Raw genomic sequence first — 19,258 nt, forward strand, 5'->3', positions numbered from 1 at the left:
TTGTGTTGCAAGGTCTACAGATGAGGAAGCACAGCACACATAGGATCCTGACTATTTCAACAGAGCAGACACAGCCTAAATATTTTGTGAAGAACAGAGTACCAACACAGGATAACAGTTACAGCAGTTCTGGCTGATAATTTGGCTCATTATCACAACCTGATTGGTCAGGTTTGAGAAATTAGAGCAAATTCTCAATCAGTCAATGAACAAATATTAAAGAAAGCTGTGCCCACTATAACTAATCTCATGGTCACATTCAGACATCTCAGCTTTCAGTCTGAATACCAGTAATAGCTTAAAAGGTGATTACAGAGGCCCGGACCTGGAATCAAAACAGATTGTACAAAAACACATCACTTTGATCTGGATAAGACTAGACGATCCTAAGTAAATTAAAAAAATTATTTCCTATGCTACTGCCACATCCTAACCCCTTTGCCCAATAGGAACGGACATTACCTTGATCAAACTGTCTCTGCAGACTCTCCATTTCAGACTTGTTTCCACTCACACGATAGATGCCTTCAGTACTCAACCCTAGTGAAACAAGAAGGACACAAGAAGTCAGTGCAACTTTGTGGAAGTGTTATCTGGATGGAACAGAATTCTCTGTCTACAAGGAGAAAAAAAATGAATCAGTGCAAAGTCTCCCATGTCACAAGAACTGGAAAGTGGTGCACAACTTTTATTCCTTAGAACAAGCAATATACTTTGCAAAAATACCCAGAGGGAAAAAAAAAAAGACTTGAGCTTCTCTACCAGTTTTCCTCAGAAGATTTCAGGGTACTTATAAACAAACAGTAGTTAAGTATATACTGAGAGGGAAATATAATTAGGTCTAGTCTACACTTAAAAGTTGGGTCAGCACAGTTACAGCACTCAGGGATGTGAGAAGTTCACACCTCTGAGCATGCAGCTAAACCAACCTAACCCGCAGTGTAGGTGCCAAAGAGCTAGATTACCTACAGCAACAGAAAAAAAAATCCTTCTCTTGCTGTAGGAAATGTCTACAGTACAGTGCTGTAGTGACATAGTTATGGTGGTGTCACCGCGCCACTAGCATAGACATGGCCTGAGTCACCATTTTATAGATGGGGAAAGAAACACAGAGGTCACACTGCAAGCCAGTGGCAGAATCAGGTTTAGAATCTGGGGTCTCTGACTCCCCTCTGCTCTAAGCAGAGGACAATACTGGTTCTTACCTAAAATAAACATTGTGGCAACTGCAAAAAAACTTCTACAGGAAGTTAACCTGCTAAATTAATATACTGAACAAATAATACTGTTTCACTAAATAACTTCTTGGGGCATAAAATTAGATTTTAAAAGGTGCTTCTGTTTTCCACACATCTGTGCAACAGATGGAAGAAATAAGGCAAGTGACTCCTGATGTCCATGGGTATTTGGAATCTGGCTAAAGGAAGAAGCTACCTTTGCTTATTACTATCTCAAGGACAAATGCCTGTACATACAGCAGCTCATGCAGCTCTGTTGCAGTAACCATAGCATATACAGAAGCGATTGGACACAAGAGGGTAAGGGTGATCATGATCACTTGCAAGGCAACTAGGATATGCAACTCTTGCAGTGAATCTATAAGCAGGGAGAACAAATGTCTCAATTTAGCCATCATTTTAATTGATGCTTTCTGAGAAGCCCACGTTCAGTGAGATAAAAGCAGAGAACCTGTCTTATGATACACAGTACATAAAAGGATAAATGGACACAAATCAGATATCAGGAATGGCAATATACAAAAACCTGTAGGAGAACACTTCAATCTCCCTGGACACACAATAGCAGATTTAAAGGTCGCCATCCTGAAGCAAAAAACTTCAGGACCAGACTTCAAAGAGAAACTGCTGAGCTTCAGTTCATCTGCAAATTTGACACCATCAGCTCAGGATTAAACAAAGACTGTGAATGGCCAGCCAACTACAAAAGCAGTTTCTCCTCCCTTGGTGTTCACACCTCAGCTGCTAGAAGAGGGCCTCATCCTCCCTGATTGAACTAACCTCGTTATCTCCAGCCTGATTCTTGCTTGCATATATATACCTGCCTCTGGAAATTTCCACTACATGCATCCAACAAAGTGGGTATTCACCCACGAAAGCTCATGCTCCAATACGTGTGTTAGTCTATAAGGTGCCACAGGACTCTGCTGTTTTTACAGGTCCAGATTAACACAGCTACCCCTCTGACACAGTGCATTAATGGTATTTGAGTCTGAAGTGCAAAGGATTTATTCAATATATAGGTCATCAACTGTACAGGTTAAAAGCTTTTAATTGCTAAAGAAGTGGTCTGTATCAGGGTCTCATTTCACAGAAAGAAACTCATCTCATCAGAAGAAAAAACTGGGTTAATGGACCAACCCAGAGGATCATAAAATTCAGGGCTAGACACAAAAGAATCAGTGTCTGTGCACTTGGAAAGAAAAACAGGAGCTGCTGCCACCATTTGTCTCCCTGCAGCCCAAATTCAAAACAAGCTTGCCATTAGACAATGGGGCTTATTAAGGCAAGTACCTGTTTAATGTACACATAGAGCAAGAAAAGAGAGCCCCATCTCTTTGCCTTTAATCTGAAGCTCTGCCTTTCTGGTCCTTGCTCACCCTTGTCTCAGGCTATGTCTACACTACCATGGTACATCAACTTAAGTCACGCAACTCCAGCTATGTGAATAACGTAGTTGGAGTCCAGGTAGCTTAGGTCTACTTATTATGGAATCGACAGCAGGCCAGGTCGACAGGAGAGTCTTACTTTACTCCTCTCATTCCTGGTGGAGTACCAGGGTCGATTGGAGAGTGCTCTGCCGCCAATTTAGTGGGTCTTCACTAGATCTACTAAAATCAACCCCATGTGCATCAATCACTGGAGCATCGATCCCACGGTAGTGTAGACATACCCTCAGTTTGACTCATTCCTGATGGACATACCCAAACTGTCCAAAGGTGACTTAAAATTGACAGTAACTAGTTCTCAAGATTTGTTTCTGGCCTTTGCCGAGCTATAAAATATTGTTCATATTAAGTGTTCCCAGGAGTTGCACTTTCCCCAAAGATTATTGTGCTCTGCTTCTCGTGTTTTGTTACAACCCCCAGCCCACGGTGAACCGTTACTGTTACAGCACCATGTTCCCAAAAAAGAGGCAGCCTAGTCAGAGACCCCAGTGCTAGTTCCATTTTCATATAAAATGGGACAGTCACAGAGAAATCAAAGCAGGTATGTGCAAACTGCAAAAATAAAACAGTGGAAATATAAAGAGCTGTTTAAAAGCCTAGTATGGTCATTAAAAAACTACGTGCTCCCTAACTCTTGTTAGCAAATCTGACCTCAATCATTTCTGTCACACCAAACTCACACATAACAAAGCCAGCATCATTCTTCCCTTAAATAACACTGGCACTGTTGAACCTTACAGAAATACTAAGCAATGAATGCATGCAGCAAAAGGAACATCAGAGTCACAGACATTCTGGCAATATCTTTCTCTTTCTTTTTTTCTGACTCGTTGCTCAGACATGTAGATGGAAAGGGAATAGACACTATGGGACTGCAAAGACTGCAAATGGCTCCACAATTGTTCCCCAATTAATTTTTTCTGACAGAACATTACCACTCAGCACAAAGTAAGATGAGTAACTCCTTCTCTTAATGACCGTCCACCATAGCCGCTAATCAGAGTAAATGACAAATTAATTATCAGTAGCTTAAACGAAAGGCATAATGCTGACAACACATATAATGAAAAATTGAACCAAACATAACCTGTAAATTCAAACCATCCCCTTTCATGACGGAGCAACCAGTGCATATTTAAAGTATGCACTGGTGTAGCCATGTTGGTCCCAAGATATTAGAGAGATAAGGTGCGTGAGGCAATATCTTTTATTGGACCAACTTCTGTTAGAGAGAGAAGCTTGGAGCTTACATGGAGCTTTTCCTCAGGTCTGGGAAATATACTCAGGCCAGGTCTACACTACACTCCCACTTACCTCAGAACAATTTATAAAAACAACAAGGAGTCCGGTGGCCATTGGACTTCTTGTTGTTTTTGTGGATATAGACTAACACTGCTACCTCCTGATACTTGACACCATGCAAGAATAGTGTGTGTCATTCAGGGGTGTGAATAAGTCACACCAACTTCAGCACCAGTACGGACAGCTCTATCATGCTGACATAACTACCGCCTCTTGTGGAGGTGGATTTATGATGCCGATGGAAGAGTTCTCTCCCGCAGGCGGAGCGTTTTCACCAGCGTTTCCACTGATGTCATGCTTCTAGTATAGAGTCAGTCTCATTGTCACAGCTAAATATAAAGCAGAACAGATGGTTTCGCATAAGCAGTTAACATATTTCAAGTTACCATTCAAGGTGAAGTGACCCATTAACATTAACTCCCAGCCAAAGGAGGGGAAAAAGTGTGTGCGCGCGCAGTTATAGATTGTTGTAATAAGCAATACATTCAGTGTCTCTATTCAGTCCATGATTTTTAGTATCTAGCCAAGTCATGAATTTAAGCTCACAGGATCATCTTTTGAAGGTATTATGTGGGTTTCCTTTGAGGATAAGGACTCTTCTGGTTTTCAAACAACCCTCCATGCTCTCCAAGCTCGCTACCAGAAGCAAACGCCCCAGAGATCAGGACCCACCAACTCAAAGCAGCACCAGACCTTGCCAAAACAGCACATGTAAAACCTGTATCCATACCTCCACCGCTACTACACTCTTGATTAACTCTCATGAAAAAAATTAATAGAAGATAAAAACACCCTATTATTTGTGGGTGAACACTTCTGACAAAGCGATCACTCTATATCTGACATCAGTCCTCAGCCTCAACGGAAACCTGCACGACACCTGCAAAAGATGAGCCTGGGAGTTTATATTCATAACTTTGCTAGATACTAAAAGCCATGGACTCAATAAAGACTTTGTTTAGCATAAGCCATAAATCCAATCTGTTCTACCTGTACCTCGATATGGCATGAGTACATGAAGAAAAGCTCTGGGTAAGCTCAAAAGCTTCTCTCTCACCAAAAGAAGTTGGTCCAATAAAAGATATGACCTCACCCACCCTGTCTCATCAGTATTTATTAACTGACTTAATATTTCCTGCAATCCACTTCTATGTTTATTTTACGAAATCCTGTTTTACACTAGCCACATAGACATTGCAAATATGTAGCATCAAGGCAGGCTAAACATCATTTGATCTGAACTGAATTATTGATATTAACCATTAATTTCATATAAATAGAAATAAAACCTGGGAAGAAGCTGCAAGGAGTAACTTGACTTTAAAGCACAAAGCCCTGTCTACACCACTGCTAACATGGTCCAGCTCCATCGGTTTTGGCAATTTTGGGAGCCCCAGCACAGAAGGAATTACTGCACCATATCCATACAAATCTCCCAAGTAGCTGCACTACAGCAGTGTAAGACAGGGCTTGCATTTGAGAGAGTTACTGGAACCTAAATGTGCAAAAAAGCAGTCAGATTTATCCTCAGACATATGGACACGAATTTTGTGAAAAATCAAGATAACCTGTGCATACAAAGGCAATAGATTTCCCAAGATATGTATGTATCCACTGCATGAGGAGAGGATCAATCCATTCATTTTGAAATGAAACAGAATGAATGGGTATCTGAATAATGGGGATACAAATCCACCATGGGGTTTCTATGATAAAAAGATAAAGTTTTTTAAAGGGAGTTCACCAGAAAAGGTAGAACAGTACCATAACCAACATAATTTATATAAGGGTCATGCTCATTACAGGGTCTATGTTCATCAGAGGTTTCTAATGCTACCTGCCTTCTGCTCTTGTCGTCTTCTCAACCATCAGTCTCTGCGTGACCCACCTTATTGCTCTTAACAGTGCCCAAGCTATGCTCCAGCAGCACCAACTGGTTACATCTGGTAATTCATGTAAGTGTCAACACATGACTTTCACTGGTTAAAATCTAGTCGAGGCAGTGAATGACAAGATTAAAAGATACCTGCTGCAGTGTTTTCAACAATACAATTCATGTATAACCTCACTTGTATGCTTGCTCCCCACTAGTTTTTGTCAATAGCTGTAAGAAAGTTCACGGATAATGGAAATAAGGTGAGAACACAAAATGACCAACATCCTGAAAGATACTAAGTAGGAAGAGCTGAGAGTTTCTCACTCTTGCTGTCAGATTCTCAGCAGTAACATCTGACAAAGATATATAATGAGCCCAGTGTGGCTACCCTGGAATATCTTGTGTGGTTACACCAACCAAAAACTGGCTGCTGAGAGTCCTCCAGTAGAAAGGACTTTAACATTGCCTAAGTGGCATCCCCATTAGCAAGAACAAGAGGAGAAAGACAGCAGTTATTTTCAACATAGTCCTTAATCAGAGGCCCAGCTAATTAATTAGAATCCAAAGAAAAAAGCTGGTTGGACTTTCCAAATAGATTTGTTTATTCTCAATAAAAAACCTTTATTAACATGAGCCAAATCTTAGAAACAAGTGGTGGGAAAAGTTAATGAAGGTAGAACCTTAATCTGTTTCAGAAAAGAATTATGAAAAAAACATGCAAATATACCTTGCCTCTCTAAAGCACTTCATTCTTCCAGCTGACATTTCTAAAACCAGAAAGTAAGATTCACATACAATACACTAGCTACCAAGAATCAAATGACTCACTGGAGACCTTCATAAATGTTGAGACATCCATGGCAATAACCGTCCATGACAATCTAGGTTTTTTAGCAGGACATTTAGATATGATAGAAGCCTTTAATAATCCACAAAACTGGAAATAAATCTGGTTTCTCAATCAGGGAAGGCTTCCCAGATGTTTAGGCCTTATTATATATCTGAAATGCATCCCTGTGACAGAACCTCTTCTCCGGATCATCACTTGAAGGGGGGGGGGGGAGGGAGGCATTAGGCACATTAGTTAGCGACTAGAAAAATGATAGCAAAGTCAATTTTCTGAGTTGTGCCACACAAGAAGCACTAGTACAGATGTGTTCATAGAGTCATGAAAAGGAGCAAAAAAAACACGGAGAGGACAATTATATACATAATACAGTTTGAGGGGGAAAACACATACTGCATATATAGGATAGCATCAGGGCAAGGTTCATGACATTTAGGGTCTCTAGAGCCCTTAATTCAGCTTTGGAGAGAAAAATCAAGTTAAATTAGTTCTGAAAAAATATAGCAGCACGAAACAACATAAATGAGAACAAAAGACAAAATGCACCTGTTGAATAATTTTCAGAGCTACAAAGAATGACCTACGATGACACTGAACTAATCCAACTAGGGCCTGTGAGAAGTTGGAAATAGATTGCTAGAGTAGCTTCAGGGGTTGACAATTTCCAGGTTTAAAATTCACCACAAAGCAGTAAAAACACTATAAAGATAAAAGAACTATTACTTACCTTACAGTAACTACGGTTCTTCAACATGCATTGTCCACATAGACTCCACTCCTGGCATGTGTGTGCCCCACTCGCACAAGATCAGATGTTTTAATCAACAGAGTCTGTTGGGACACACCCTGTGCTCTAGACATCCTCACATCCCTCACCCGAAGGATGGAGCAGGCCCAACCAACCAAGATGGTCTGCAACACTGGGTCCTTACTCAGCCGCTTATGGTTGTCTGTAAAAGTAGCAAAGAGTTGTCTGGGAATTGTCTGCTGACATAATCTGTTAGCGAGTCTGAAAGCCTGGAAGATGCAGTGCCTTCAGCATGATAAATACACCAAGTTCAGAGCTGAATGGTCTCCAGACAGAGAGCTGGTGACCTGGCTAACTCCCTGCCTCTGGACATAATGCACAGCTGTGGTGTTGCCTGTGAGCACCTGGATTGTGGATCCCTGGAGTAAAGGTTGAAATGATTTTGCATACCAAGTGGATGGCTCTGAGATCCAGGACATTTACGTGCAGACTAGCTTCCTGAAGGATCACATCCCCCTATTCCTCAGTGGAAGCATTTGTCACCAGTATCTTGGTTGGAAGAACTGCACAGAAGAGTACTCCCTTGCACACCAGAAGAGGATATTTCCATCAGTTTCGCAAGGAGATGACTTCTTGCAGGACTGTGACCATCATATACCCATGTGGTGCCTGCTGGATAGATACACTGATTTCAACCACCTTTGTAAGGAATGTAGGTGAAAGCTAGCAAACTACTTCACATAGGTGCATAAGGCCTTTCGTCCAGAAGTCTAAGGCATGCTCTTACGATGTCTGTGAGAGGCTGAAGTTGGCTGATGAGATTCGCTAGCATTTGGAACCTCTCTTATGTAAGGTAAACGTGCACTGACATGGAATCTAACTCAGCTCCTGTAAAACACTATGTTCTGAGTTGAAATAAATATATTTTTCACTGTTGACTTTGAGACCCAATTCACTGAAGAGCCTTACAATCATGTGAATCAAGTTGGTCACCTGCTAGCGTGACGTTCCTCAGATCAGCCAGAAGTTGAGACAGACCTGGTTCCCATGCTTCCTTGAACAAGCTGCCATAACTGCCAAGCACATGGCGAAATACCTTCAATGCTGTGGAAAGACCAAAGTGGGCAGGATCCTGTACCAGCAGTGAGATGTTTCTATCAGGAATCTGAAGTATTTCCTGTGGGTTGGACGAATGGACACATGAAAATGGCATGCTGAAGGTCAAGGGCCATGAACCAGTCTTGAGAATCTACCAAAGGAATTATGGAGACCAAAGTCACCATCCTGAACTTGAATCGATGGATGAATTTTGCCAAGATGTTGAAGGTCCAGAATGGGATGCCAACAACTCCCTTTCTTCTTTGGGATGAGAAAATAATGGGTATAAAAACCCCTGCTGCGTCTGAACTCTAATAGCACCTCCTTCTCTAAAGATCCACGTTGTAGATAGACGTCCGTTTCTTTCAACAGTATCTCATGATATCCCTGAAAGGGGACAGGGAAGGAGGGTAGGAAGAGACTGGAATTGGAGAGAATACTCCTTATTGACAATTTCCAAGACACACTGGTCTGAAGTGATCAGAGTCCAGGCTTCTCAAAAATAAAAAGCCAAAGAGGGGTGGAAAGAAAGATCAAGAAGTTCTGTCAGGCTCTGACACTGGCATCAAACCTGCTGCCTGGCAGAAGCAGCAGACTGTGAAGAGGCAGAAGAGTTACTGTTGGAAGAAACTCTGCTTCTCTCAGTGCCTCCGAAATCTTCTGAGGCTGATGACAGTAACAGGCAGAAGGAACACTGTGGTCTTAGTGGCTTTCTTCTTAGGGCTGAATCGCACAGTCCCAAATAATGCAAAGTTTTCTTGTAGTACCTTCAGCAAATGGAGAACCTGATCCATTTTGGAATTAAGTTCATTAGCCTTAATGGGAAGGATCTCAGTTGTGGTTTGGACTTCCCTGGGAATCCCAGGGGACTGAAGCTAGGAGGATGTTCTTTCACAGATGTGGCCATAGTACACACTGCTGTGTCTGATGCATCCAGTGCTGTGCGTAGGGAAACGTGGGCTATTATCTGTCCCTCGGTAGTCATTTTAAATTTCTCCTGTTTCTGTAATAGAGCAAAAAGCGCTCTATGAGGAACAATTTTAGATGAACCCCTAGCTTTTAGTCCACTTAGAAAAGGAGTGACATAGAGAACATTACTTAGGAGAGGTCATATTTCTGAACAAAAAGAAGCACCTGGAGTGCCTGACATTAAGCATGATTGCAGTTTCATTTGAGGTACAGGGTTTGAACTCCAGGGATTTCACTTTTGCATTGCTACAGCCCCTATAGTTGGGGTCGCGGGATGGGCAGGGAGCTTAGACTATAAACTGACTAAAGATTTTTTGTGCCAAAGAGCAGAGAGACTAAGACTGACTAATTAACAATACCAATAACTAACACTAGCACAGTGTGCAAAGAAGCAGCCAGACAACCGCAGGGACTCTTTCAAGAGTGATAAAAGGGAAACAAGGACTTTCTCCATAGTTTATGTCCTTGGGTGGTGGGGCATGAGGTCATCAAGGGCACTGGCACATACACTGCTGGCCAAAATAATCCAGTCTTAGGCTCATGCACACCAAGAGTGGAATCCATATAGGCAATCACTTGAGGAATCACACACTCCTCATTCTTTCCTGCCTGGCAAGTTGTAATCACCATAAACACTAACGCTAGTGGTCTCAAGGGATTTCCTTGTTTTTGCGATTAGATCCAAACCTGTAATGTTATTTCACCACCATATTCTACATTAGTTTATTTTCTGAAAGTGTTGGTTTTATAAAACATTAAAAGTCTTATACTGAAAATGCAAGTCACCTGAATTAAGATCTAGCTATTTGCAGATATCTAGTTCTGTGCATTAGCAATGGGTTGGTTTTTTTCATAAACTGTGTTGTCCTAGCCATGTTAGTCCCAGGATATTAGAGAGAAAAGGTCAGTGAGGTAGTATCTTTTATTGGACCAACTTGGGTTGCTGAGAGACAAGTTTTAGGCTTACACAGAGCTCTTCTTTAAATTATAAATTCACATTCAAAATCTCCAGGATATAAACTGTGAAAGCAATATTTCCTTTTAGTTTTAAAAATATTTTTATAATCTGCTTTAAAAAAATAAACTTCCATGATTAAGCTCATAAACTAACAGCATTATATAAATTTCACACAAGTATTCATCTAATTTCTAAAAGAACATATTGATCTAGGATTTTAAATATACTTAATGTATTTGATAGCAATTTGAACAGTCAATTCCACTGTTTCCCATGTTTGCATGGGACCATTACACAACAACCAGGGAATTGGGGGGGGGGGGGGGGGGGGAAAAGAGAAAGGAAATGTGATTACAGAACCATAAAATAAAATTGGCACAGGGTTCAGAACATGCTGGACCATCTGAAACTCATTTGCTCAAATTGTCTAGATTGTGCGTTGACTATGTCTCCTGAAGTAACTATGCAAAATATAATACTCAAAGAAAAATGGGTCTCACCCACAAGATAAACAGAACAAGGAATAAACTCGATACAGTACAGACAAAACTCTCTACAAAAGACAAGGGTTTTAGAAACAGGTTAAATTCAGTCCTTGGTAAGAAGTCATGAGAACCAATGGAGTTACACCTGGTCTGAACTGGATCCTAAGAGAAGAACAAAGGGAATACTTATATTTTTCCCGTAAGGTACTCATACTTTCTCAATTTTAACTACAGTATCTTCCATGAAAATCTGCAGTTTCTTTTTTAAACCGTTATGACTATCTGTCCATATTTATACACATTTGACATATAAGCCACAACACACAAAACAAAAAATATAATGTAGGACACATTCTTAATTTACAAGTAGACACTAACATGACCTATCCCAATCTTAAATTTTATTAACAAAGTGGTTTAAAATATAGAATATTAGGAGCTGACAAGAAAAATATTCTGCTCTGGTATTAAACCATCCTCCAAAAAGTCACCCAGAGCAGACCAGATTTATTCTCCTCGCCATCCATTACCTTTTCTCATTCTTATTTACATTAGTTGGTGCTTCATAACGAGCTGCATCAAATACATTTGCCAGTGTCCTTACTTAAAGGATTTTCACCCCTCATCCTTTACACAGGCAGAAATTCTGCACACAATCCATATTTCTCCTTTAAATTCTGAGTGGACCTAGCGCTAGAGAAAGGTGTCTGACAGCCAACTCAGGAGACTCTAGCCCTGCATTTTTACTGGGTATTTCTTTTTGGCAGCAAAAACCTAAAGCGTAAGTAAGCGTGTCAACTTTTGGCAATACGCCACCTTCTTTCACTGAAACATGGACTTGTGATATCTACTCAGTCTGTTATGACAATCTTGATGACTGCCAGCCAGGCGACCAGATGCTGTCACTCTATAAATTAGAAAAGGCATTGTGTACACAGCCAGCTGTGTCATAAATCCCTAGGTTAGGAAGAGCAGAGGTGCAAATATCACACCGTGTCTGTGGTATCATATGGATTTGACATCTGGTTGGTTCCTTCTGTGCCTCCCATTACAGATAATATATGCTGGGGAGTTTCTGAATGCATGTCCTGATCTAAACCAGAAACCGTTTCAGTGATCTTGGCAGTTAGTACGGAAATGCACATCTTCAGACATCTTTAAAATATCCACATTACCAAATCTCTTTCTATCTCAGCATCCATTTCTATAGCACCGAACTTGTCTACACTTACAAAATTTACCAAAATCGCTATTCTGGAATAAACATTCGAGAATAGCTATTTTGGTAAGCTTCCAAGTATAGATAAGCCATAAGCATGCCCTAGGTAAACCAGATCTGCATGCTGATGTCCTGAGTATTTCTGCTCTGCACTTTTTCCTGGTGTAGAACATTTCTCTTGGACTATAGTCTCTACTATTTCAACACTATTTGTTATCGATCTGTTGATTCAAGAATTAAAAAGTATTTGAAACAACAGATACAGATATCAAAATAATAAAAGAGAATAAGGCCAATACTAAAAAGTTAGGCTGACCCAGCTACATTGCTCTGTGGTGTGAAAAATCCACCCCCCTGAGCGACATCGTTAAGCCAACCCAATCCCTGGATAGATAGCAGAAGGTTGACAGGACTAGCTATCACCTGCAGGGGAAGTGGATTATCTATGCCAACAGAAGAACTCCTCACGTTGGCATATAGGTAGCATAGGCAGCGGGTACCATAGGCTAGGGGAGGCTGTGCCTTCCAAAACAGACAGGTGTGGCCCTGCCCACGCTCCACCACCAGGACTCTTCTGCAACTCCTCCTGCGTAGTGGCCCTACTTGGCCTCCTGGCACTCCAGGATTGGGAAGGCTGGGGCCACACCACCCACCCTCCCGGCACTCTGGGGCACTAGCCTGAGGCAGGGGCTGGCGGCCACGGTCGGAGGGCTCTGGCGGGGGATGGATGCTTCATGCACCGCCCATGATAGGTAGTGTCTACACTGAAGTGCTATAGTGATGCAGCTGCACCACTGTAGCGTTTCAAGCGAAGACAAGCCCTGAGTGATGAAGTGTAAAAGCAGCTGGGAGTAAACAGTCTGCCAAGTATGTGAGACACTCTGAATCCTGAAGTGTGAACTTGTTAGAATGCCCATAAAGATTTTATTTCCTCATCAGTGCTCTTCTCCCTTTCTCTACAACACTATATTCCCCCTCTGAAAGAGAGGGCTGACTGCTCTTCTGTCTCCACAAGACATCACTAGAGGTGCAAGTGTATGCTGCAAGACCCCTCCTGTCTCAAGGAGGTTCGCCTCTGCAATGTTCTCATCCAGACGCAATCGGTGGCACTAATGAACCAAAGTTTAACACAGAACATTTCATTAACAAGTATCAGGGGGCATCTGAAGAAGTGGGCTTGTTATCCATGAAAGCTTATGCCCAAATAAATCTGTTAGTCTTTAAGGTATCACTGTACTCCTCGTTGATTTCATTAACAAGAACCTTAAGGTGTTTTTAGTGTTTACAGCAGAACAAGAATGGAGGCTGCAACTCTGAAATGTTTGAAACTCTGAACAAAGCCCAGTTCAGGCTTCAGATCCAACAGCTGAGACTCCAGCCAGGATTCAGCAGCAGCTGAGCAACCTAGTCAGCCCTGGCTTGAGTTTGCAAGCTTGCCCCCCTCCAGCAGTGGGTGTGGGTGTATGTAAACAGCACGTGCCCCTCCTGGCTGGGCGAGGGGGGGGGGGTAAAAACAGTGTGTCCTCTTTCTGGTTGGGGGCTGGAGGGAGGAAAGCTGCGCAGACCCAAGTGCTGTTCCTGCTCTGCTGGCTCAGCACCAGCTGCCTTGGGCTGGCAGCTCAGTGTTTTGTAGTAAGTGGCTACCCTGTGAGTGGGGCTGAGGGTCGGGTGGGCACAGGCAGCCCAGATGTGCCTACCTTTAAGATGCAAAACAGGCACAGTACAGTACTTGAAATTTTTTTAAAACTCTGGTGTTTGTGTCTTTGAGGTTCTACTGTGGTATTATGTATTCCAAATACTGGTCTCCATAGACATTGGCTTATCACAGTCTTGATTGGTCTTCTGTGACCTTTTCCTCAGGGCACTCAATGGAGAATGGCTCCTCCCTCTCTTCAGAGGCGTGTCGGCTCCAGAGGGTGAAATGCCAGCACACTCAGCCTTGCCCAAGCACAGCAAGTGCTGCATGTTGGACTGCTGTTATGAATTGCCCCTCCACATAACAAACAATGTTTAAAAATCCCAGTGAGAGCATCACCAGGTCAATACTTAACTAACGCTAACACTAAACGGGTACTAGGGCTATGGCCATGAGGTGGGAATGCTGCCCCTGCTAGGCAAAATTCTCCACACATGTCTAAGTGGAATACACAGCTGCATCTACTCAAGGAATTAACTTTTTTTTCGCAGACCACTTGAAAATTGCTGAGGGTCTTGGCAGACCACTTAACGATCTTTCCAAATGTTGTTTGTACAGTTAGCTAACTATTGTAAAGTGCTTTGGATAAAAGCGCTATATAAAAAAATTTAACAAATTGTTTTTGTTCTACAAATAGAAGCACCACTCACATTTTAATATCAGTAGTCTTACCTTCCTAATGCAATGGATGTGCCCTCTCCCCCCTGCTGCGGCAACCCCCAAGCTAGGGCTGGGAAGGTGGGGGGGGGATCACTCCTCCTCTCCTCTGCCGCAGCAGCCCCTGAGCTGGGGCTGGGAAGGAGGGGTGGGGGTCTCTCCCTGGCAGCCGCAGCTCTGGACCTGGGGAAGGTCGCCTCTTTCTCTCGCCGCCGCAGACCTGCACATCCCAAATTCCACCCACCCTGTCTTCTCATCCCACTGCCTTACATGCGAGTCTTCTCCAGGGTCCGGGCACCTAATTAGTGGAACCATGCCTGAGCAGCTCCACTAATTAGCGTGTGGCCCTTCATTCTCTCACGTGTGGCCGCCCAGGCGCACACCTTAGAGGGAACTAGCTGCAGACCACCTGAATAGAGCTTGTGGACCACTGGTGATCCACGGACCACAGTTTGAGACCCTTTGATCTATTCCGAATACTGGTCTCCATAGAAACTGGCTTATCACATCAAGGATTTCATAGCTGCATACAGTGCAATGCTCTGAGACCAAAGCAGGATTGCTCCTGTCTACAGCGAGGTTTCCACAAGTGATGGAACATTGATCATATCTCATGGGAGAATATTCCACAAATTATTAGATCTCACTGTTAGGAATTTTTCCTAATATTATATTAAAGCTAATTTGATCTTTGCTTAATTACACACGAGCATCTCTCAAAGTATCATTTAAACCATACCTTAAAACCACAGAAAAAAATGCTACACGCTATGTCAACATTACTGAAGTTTTTCAACTCAGCTTAATCCCATGTTTCATCCCAAAGTATATTTCAGTACTTTTTCAAACGAGGCACCAACACTAATAAGCTCATTAAAATGCAGAATACTGAAAGGAACTATGTATTTTAATACCTTTTTTCACCACCATTAGAAACAATGCACAAACAGTTTATAAATTTTTCTAGTTTAATCACTTATACATTATCAATTAAAAGGCAAACTGACTGCCAGAGTGGAACTATTCTACATTTTATTTATTTGTATTATGGTATTACCTTAGAGGCCCCAGCTGAGACCAAGGTTGTGATGAGTGCTGTATAAAATACGAGGCAGTCCCTGCCCCCAAGAGCTTACAAACAAAGGAGCTATTATCAACGTTTTACAAATTGGGAATTGACCCCAGAGAGATTAAGTGATTTTCTTCAGATCACACAGGAAGTCTGGTAGGGTTTCATATTGAACACAGGTCTGCCAAGTCCCAATCTAGTGGCTTTATTATTTTTCACTAAATTTAAAAAAAAAAAAAAGGCCTCATTCTAATACACTTTGATCTTTAGAATGGTGACCACTAAAAATTAGATTAAATTTAGCAAACAAACCTGAGACTATGGCATGAAAGTTACTGTATTCTCTCTAAGTAGCACTCTCTTGGAAGAGTGTGAAGTAGTACTTTAGGATTCCGTTAATAAGTTGCTGCTGAATTCTAGCATAGACTGAGCAATCATAAGCAGTACAGTGTTGCCAAGACATGGATATTGTATTAAAACGTGTAATCTATCTTGTGACAACACAACTGTGAGCCCTCCTACCATTTCCTCTGTTATTCATCCCAGAATTCTGTACACCCATAGAAAGGACATTGCTGTGATCCTGCTGTAACTCCACTAAAATAAATGGGATTATACAAAGGATGAATTTGGTCCCATTTTAAGAGAACGAACTGGATTATGCAATCCTGAAATTTGAAGACAGATAGGGCAGGGGACTGGACTTGATGACCTCTCAAGGTCCCTTCCAGTCCTAGAATCTATGAATCTATATAAAATCATCTGCCTGTCTTAGTGCACAGTTTGGTCTTTTGGTTTCTGTTACCTTCTTACTAGGTCTCCGCTCTATGATTCCAAATTCTGTTCTATTATTCTAAAACCTGACAGACATTTTATGTTTATAAGGTTTTGGCAACTACAGGAAAATTTCAGAAAATGGTTTCTTAAAAAGTTACCAATGCTGACAGTGTGAAATACTGTCTGAAAATCCTGGTCATCTTTGGCACAATACAAGATACAGACGCATCAAATGTTTAAACTCGCCAATACCCAAAACTACCTTTTCCTTTGTACGCATTAAGGAAGGATAAAGGTTACTAATAATGGATCACCTCTTCCTATGTGTATGTACAATTACCGCCACAATTATTATCTACATTGTGAGTACACCTAAAGACAAGTACCAGGTTGAATCCCGCTGTGCCTGGCAATGTACTAATACATATTATGGGGTTCCCATCTCAATTGTAGCCTCTAGGTGCTGCTGCTTCCCTACATCCACAAGGCTTGTTACCCTGTCAAAGGAGGATATTAGGTTAGTTCAATGGTCCTCAAACTTTTCCCCTCACACCCGCTTTACCAGTAATAGAATGTGTCTGCGCCTCCTCTCCCACTCATCGTCCCACCCCCAATCAGAGTTGCGGCCGGGCCATGGCCACAACTGGGGCAGGGGCCAAAGTAGAATTGGATGGCGCTCCCACCCCACCCCCTCATGGGGGCTGGCCCAGACCCTGCTGCGCCCCTCCAGACGTTCCTCTGTACTTGCCTCGGGAACTGCGTCCCAGTTTGGGAACAACTGGGTTAGTTTGACTTGATTTGTTCTTGACAAATCCATGCTGACTTATTATCTTCTAGGTGCTTACAAACTGACTGCTTGATTTTTACTTCTATTTCTTTCCAAGTGCCAAAATTAAGTTGATTGGCCTATAATTCTGTGAGCTGTCCTTATTCCCCTTTTTATAGATATTATATTTGCCCTTTTCCAGGCCTCTAAAATCTCTCCTGTCCTCCACGATATCTCAAAGATAATCACTAATGCCTCAAAGATCTCTTCAGCCAGTTCCTTACGTATTCTAAGGTGACAACTTGAAGACATCTAATTGGTCTCAGGGCTTGTCTTCACTTACTTCGCTTCAGCAGCACAGCTGCACCACTGTAACACTCAGGGCATGTCTAGACTTACAGCGCTGCAGAGGCACCGCTGCAGCGTGTGTGGTGAAGACACTTTGTGGATGGGAGGGAGCTCTCCCGGCAGCATAAAAAACCACCCCCGTGAGCAGCATAAACTATGTCGGTGGAAGAAGCTCTGCCACCAACATAGCACTGTGCACACTAGCGCTTATGTCGATGTAACTTCAGGGGGATGGAATATTTATGCCCCAAGCAACATAAATTTTGCCAACATAGGCAGTAGCGTAGATGTAGCCTCAGTGTAGACACTACCTATATCAGGTAGTTCTTCCATCAGCAGAGATAATCCACATCCCTAAGAGGGGATAGCTAGGTCGAAAGAAGAATTCGTCCATTGAACTGCCATTGTCTACAAGGGGATTTAGGTCAACTTAACGATGTCACCCAGGGTGGTGGATTTTTCAAACCCCTGAGCAACGTAGCTGGGTTGACCTAATTTTCTAGTGTAGATGAGACCTACATAATTCTTAACTCATTCTTTCCCTATTTTAGCCTCAGATCTCATGCCACTGACACCGATGTTCACTGTATAAGCTGCCCAATCACTACTAACCTTTTTGATGAAAACAAAAAAATGCATAATTAATATTAAAAATAATGCATGATAAAGCTGTGGAACTCACTGCCAAAGGGCATCGCCAAGACCAAGAATTAACAAGATCAAAAGGTGAACTGAACGAGAATATCCATAGTTAATGGTAACATGAAGTATTGGAAGGAATATAAAATCTCATGCTTCAGAGATTAAACCAGTTTGACAGTGAGGGATTAGGATGGGCCCTTAATGGGGTGCAGATTACCCAATATCTGCCCACTGCGTAGATTCTTGCTCTATCTTCTGAACATGTGGTGGTAAGCCCTGTCAGAGACAGGACACTGGACTAGATGGATCATGGGTCTGATCCAATCTGGCAATTCCTATTTTCCTAACAAGGCATGGATAACAAGAAAGCCAATTTTAACAGGCCAATCCTCAAATTACTGATTTCTCTCTCTCTGAACAGAGTAAGTGTTTTGTCACTTAACAGGACGACTAATTGCTCAACCCACTTTGTTGTGATTTTCAGCCTAAAACACTGTCAATGACAATTATAAGTGTTAATGTGGCAGTTAAAAGTCACAATTTGCTTGCGGCTTAATTTTCGGCATGTTTCAATGAATTAGGAAAGGGCCAGAAATGCATTGGCTACGTTCATTTTACTAATTTTATATTTTAAATTACAAGTTAATCTGTTTTATGCACTAATAAAATGTACATTAATTGTAATCAGGCTTCAGACAAATGAAGTGAGCAGTAAAATTCAGTACTGTATAAACTGTTTACATGGCATGCTTGTTCAACTGAGACATGGGTATACACAGAGGAGACCCTTAAATCGGTTCTCCTGAATTTAAAACAAAATGCAGATACAGATATTCACAATTCCCGTTTCATAAGAGCATTTCCTAGCCAAGTTATGTGCTCTTTGTATGATCCAAGGTATACCGGGTTGAAAAAACCCTATATACAGAAGATTTACTTACACACACACACACACACAACACACACACACTTATAAAAAGCTAAAAAGAGAATATCCATTATTCTAATCCACAATTTGATTTATAAATGACAATTCTTCATAGCAAATCTGAAGTTTTAATGAACATTTTGAATTACCTGAACACAAAGAAAACAGAGGGGAATTTCAGCAAACA

The 19,258-nt window shown here is 41.8% G+C and overlaps 1 protein-coding gene across 3 annotated transcripts in view; it reads right to left on the reverse strand.

Annotated features, from left to right (window-relative positions):
• The window catches only part of ARHGAP35 (Rho GTPase activating protein 35), a 104,897-nt gene that overhangs the window by 14,182 nt on the left and 71,457 nt on the right, over positions 1-19,258 (reverse strand). For all 3 annotated transcript variants that reach the window (XM_030544330.1, XM_030544332.1, XM_030544331.1), the window contains one exon: positions 463-540. In XM_030544330.1, coding sequence (XP_030400190.1) covers positions 463-540 — 78 coding nt within the window. The remainder of the gene's footprint in view (positions 1-462; positions 541-19,258) is intronic.

This window comes from Gopherus evgoodei, unplaced genomic scaffold, assembly GCF_007399415.2.
Source record: "Gopherus evgoodei ecotype Sinaloan lineage unplaced genomic scaffold, rGopEvg1_v1.p scaffold_34_arrow_ctg1, whole genome shotgun sequence".
NCBI lineage: Eukaryota > Metazoa > Chordata > Testudines > Testudinidae > Gopherus > Gopherus evgoodei.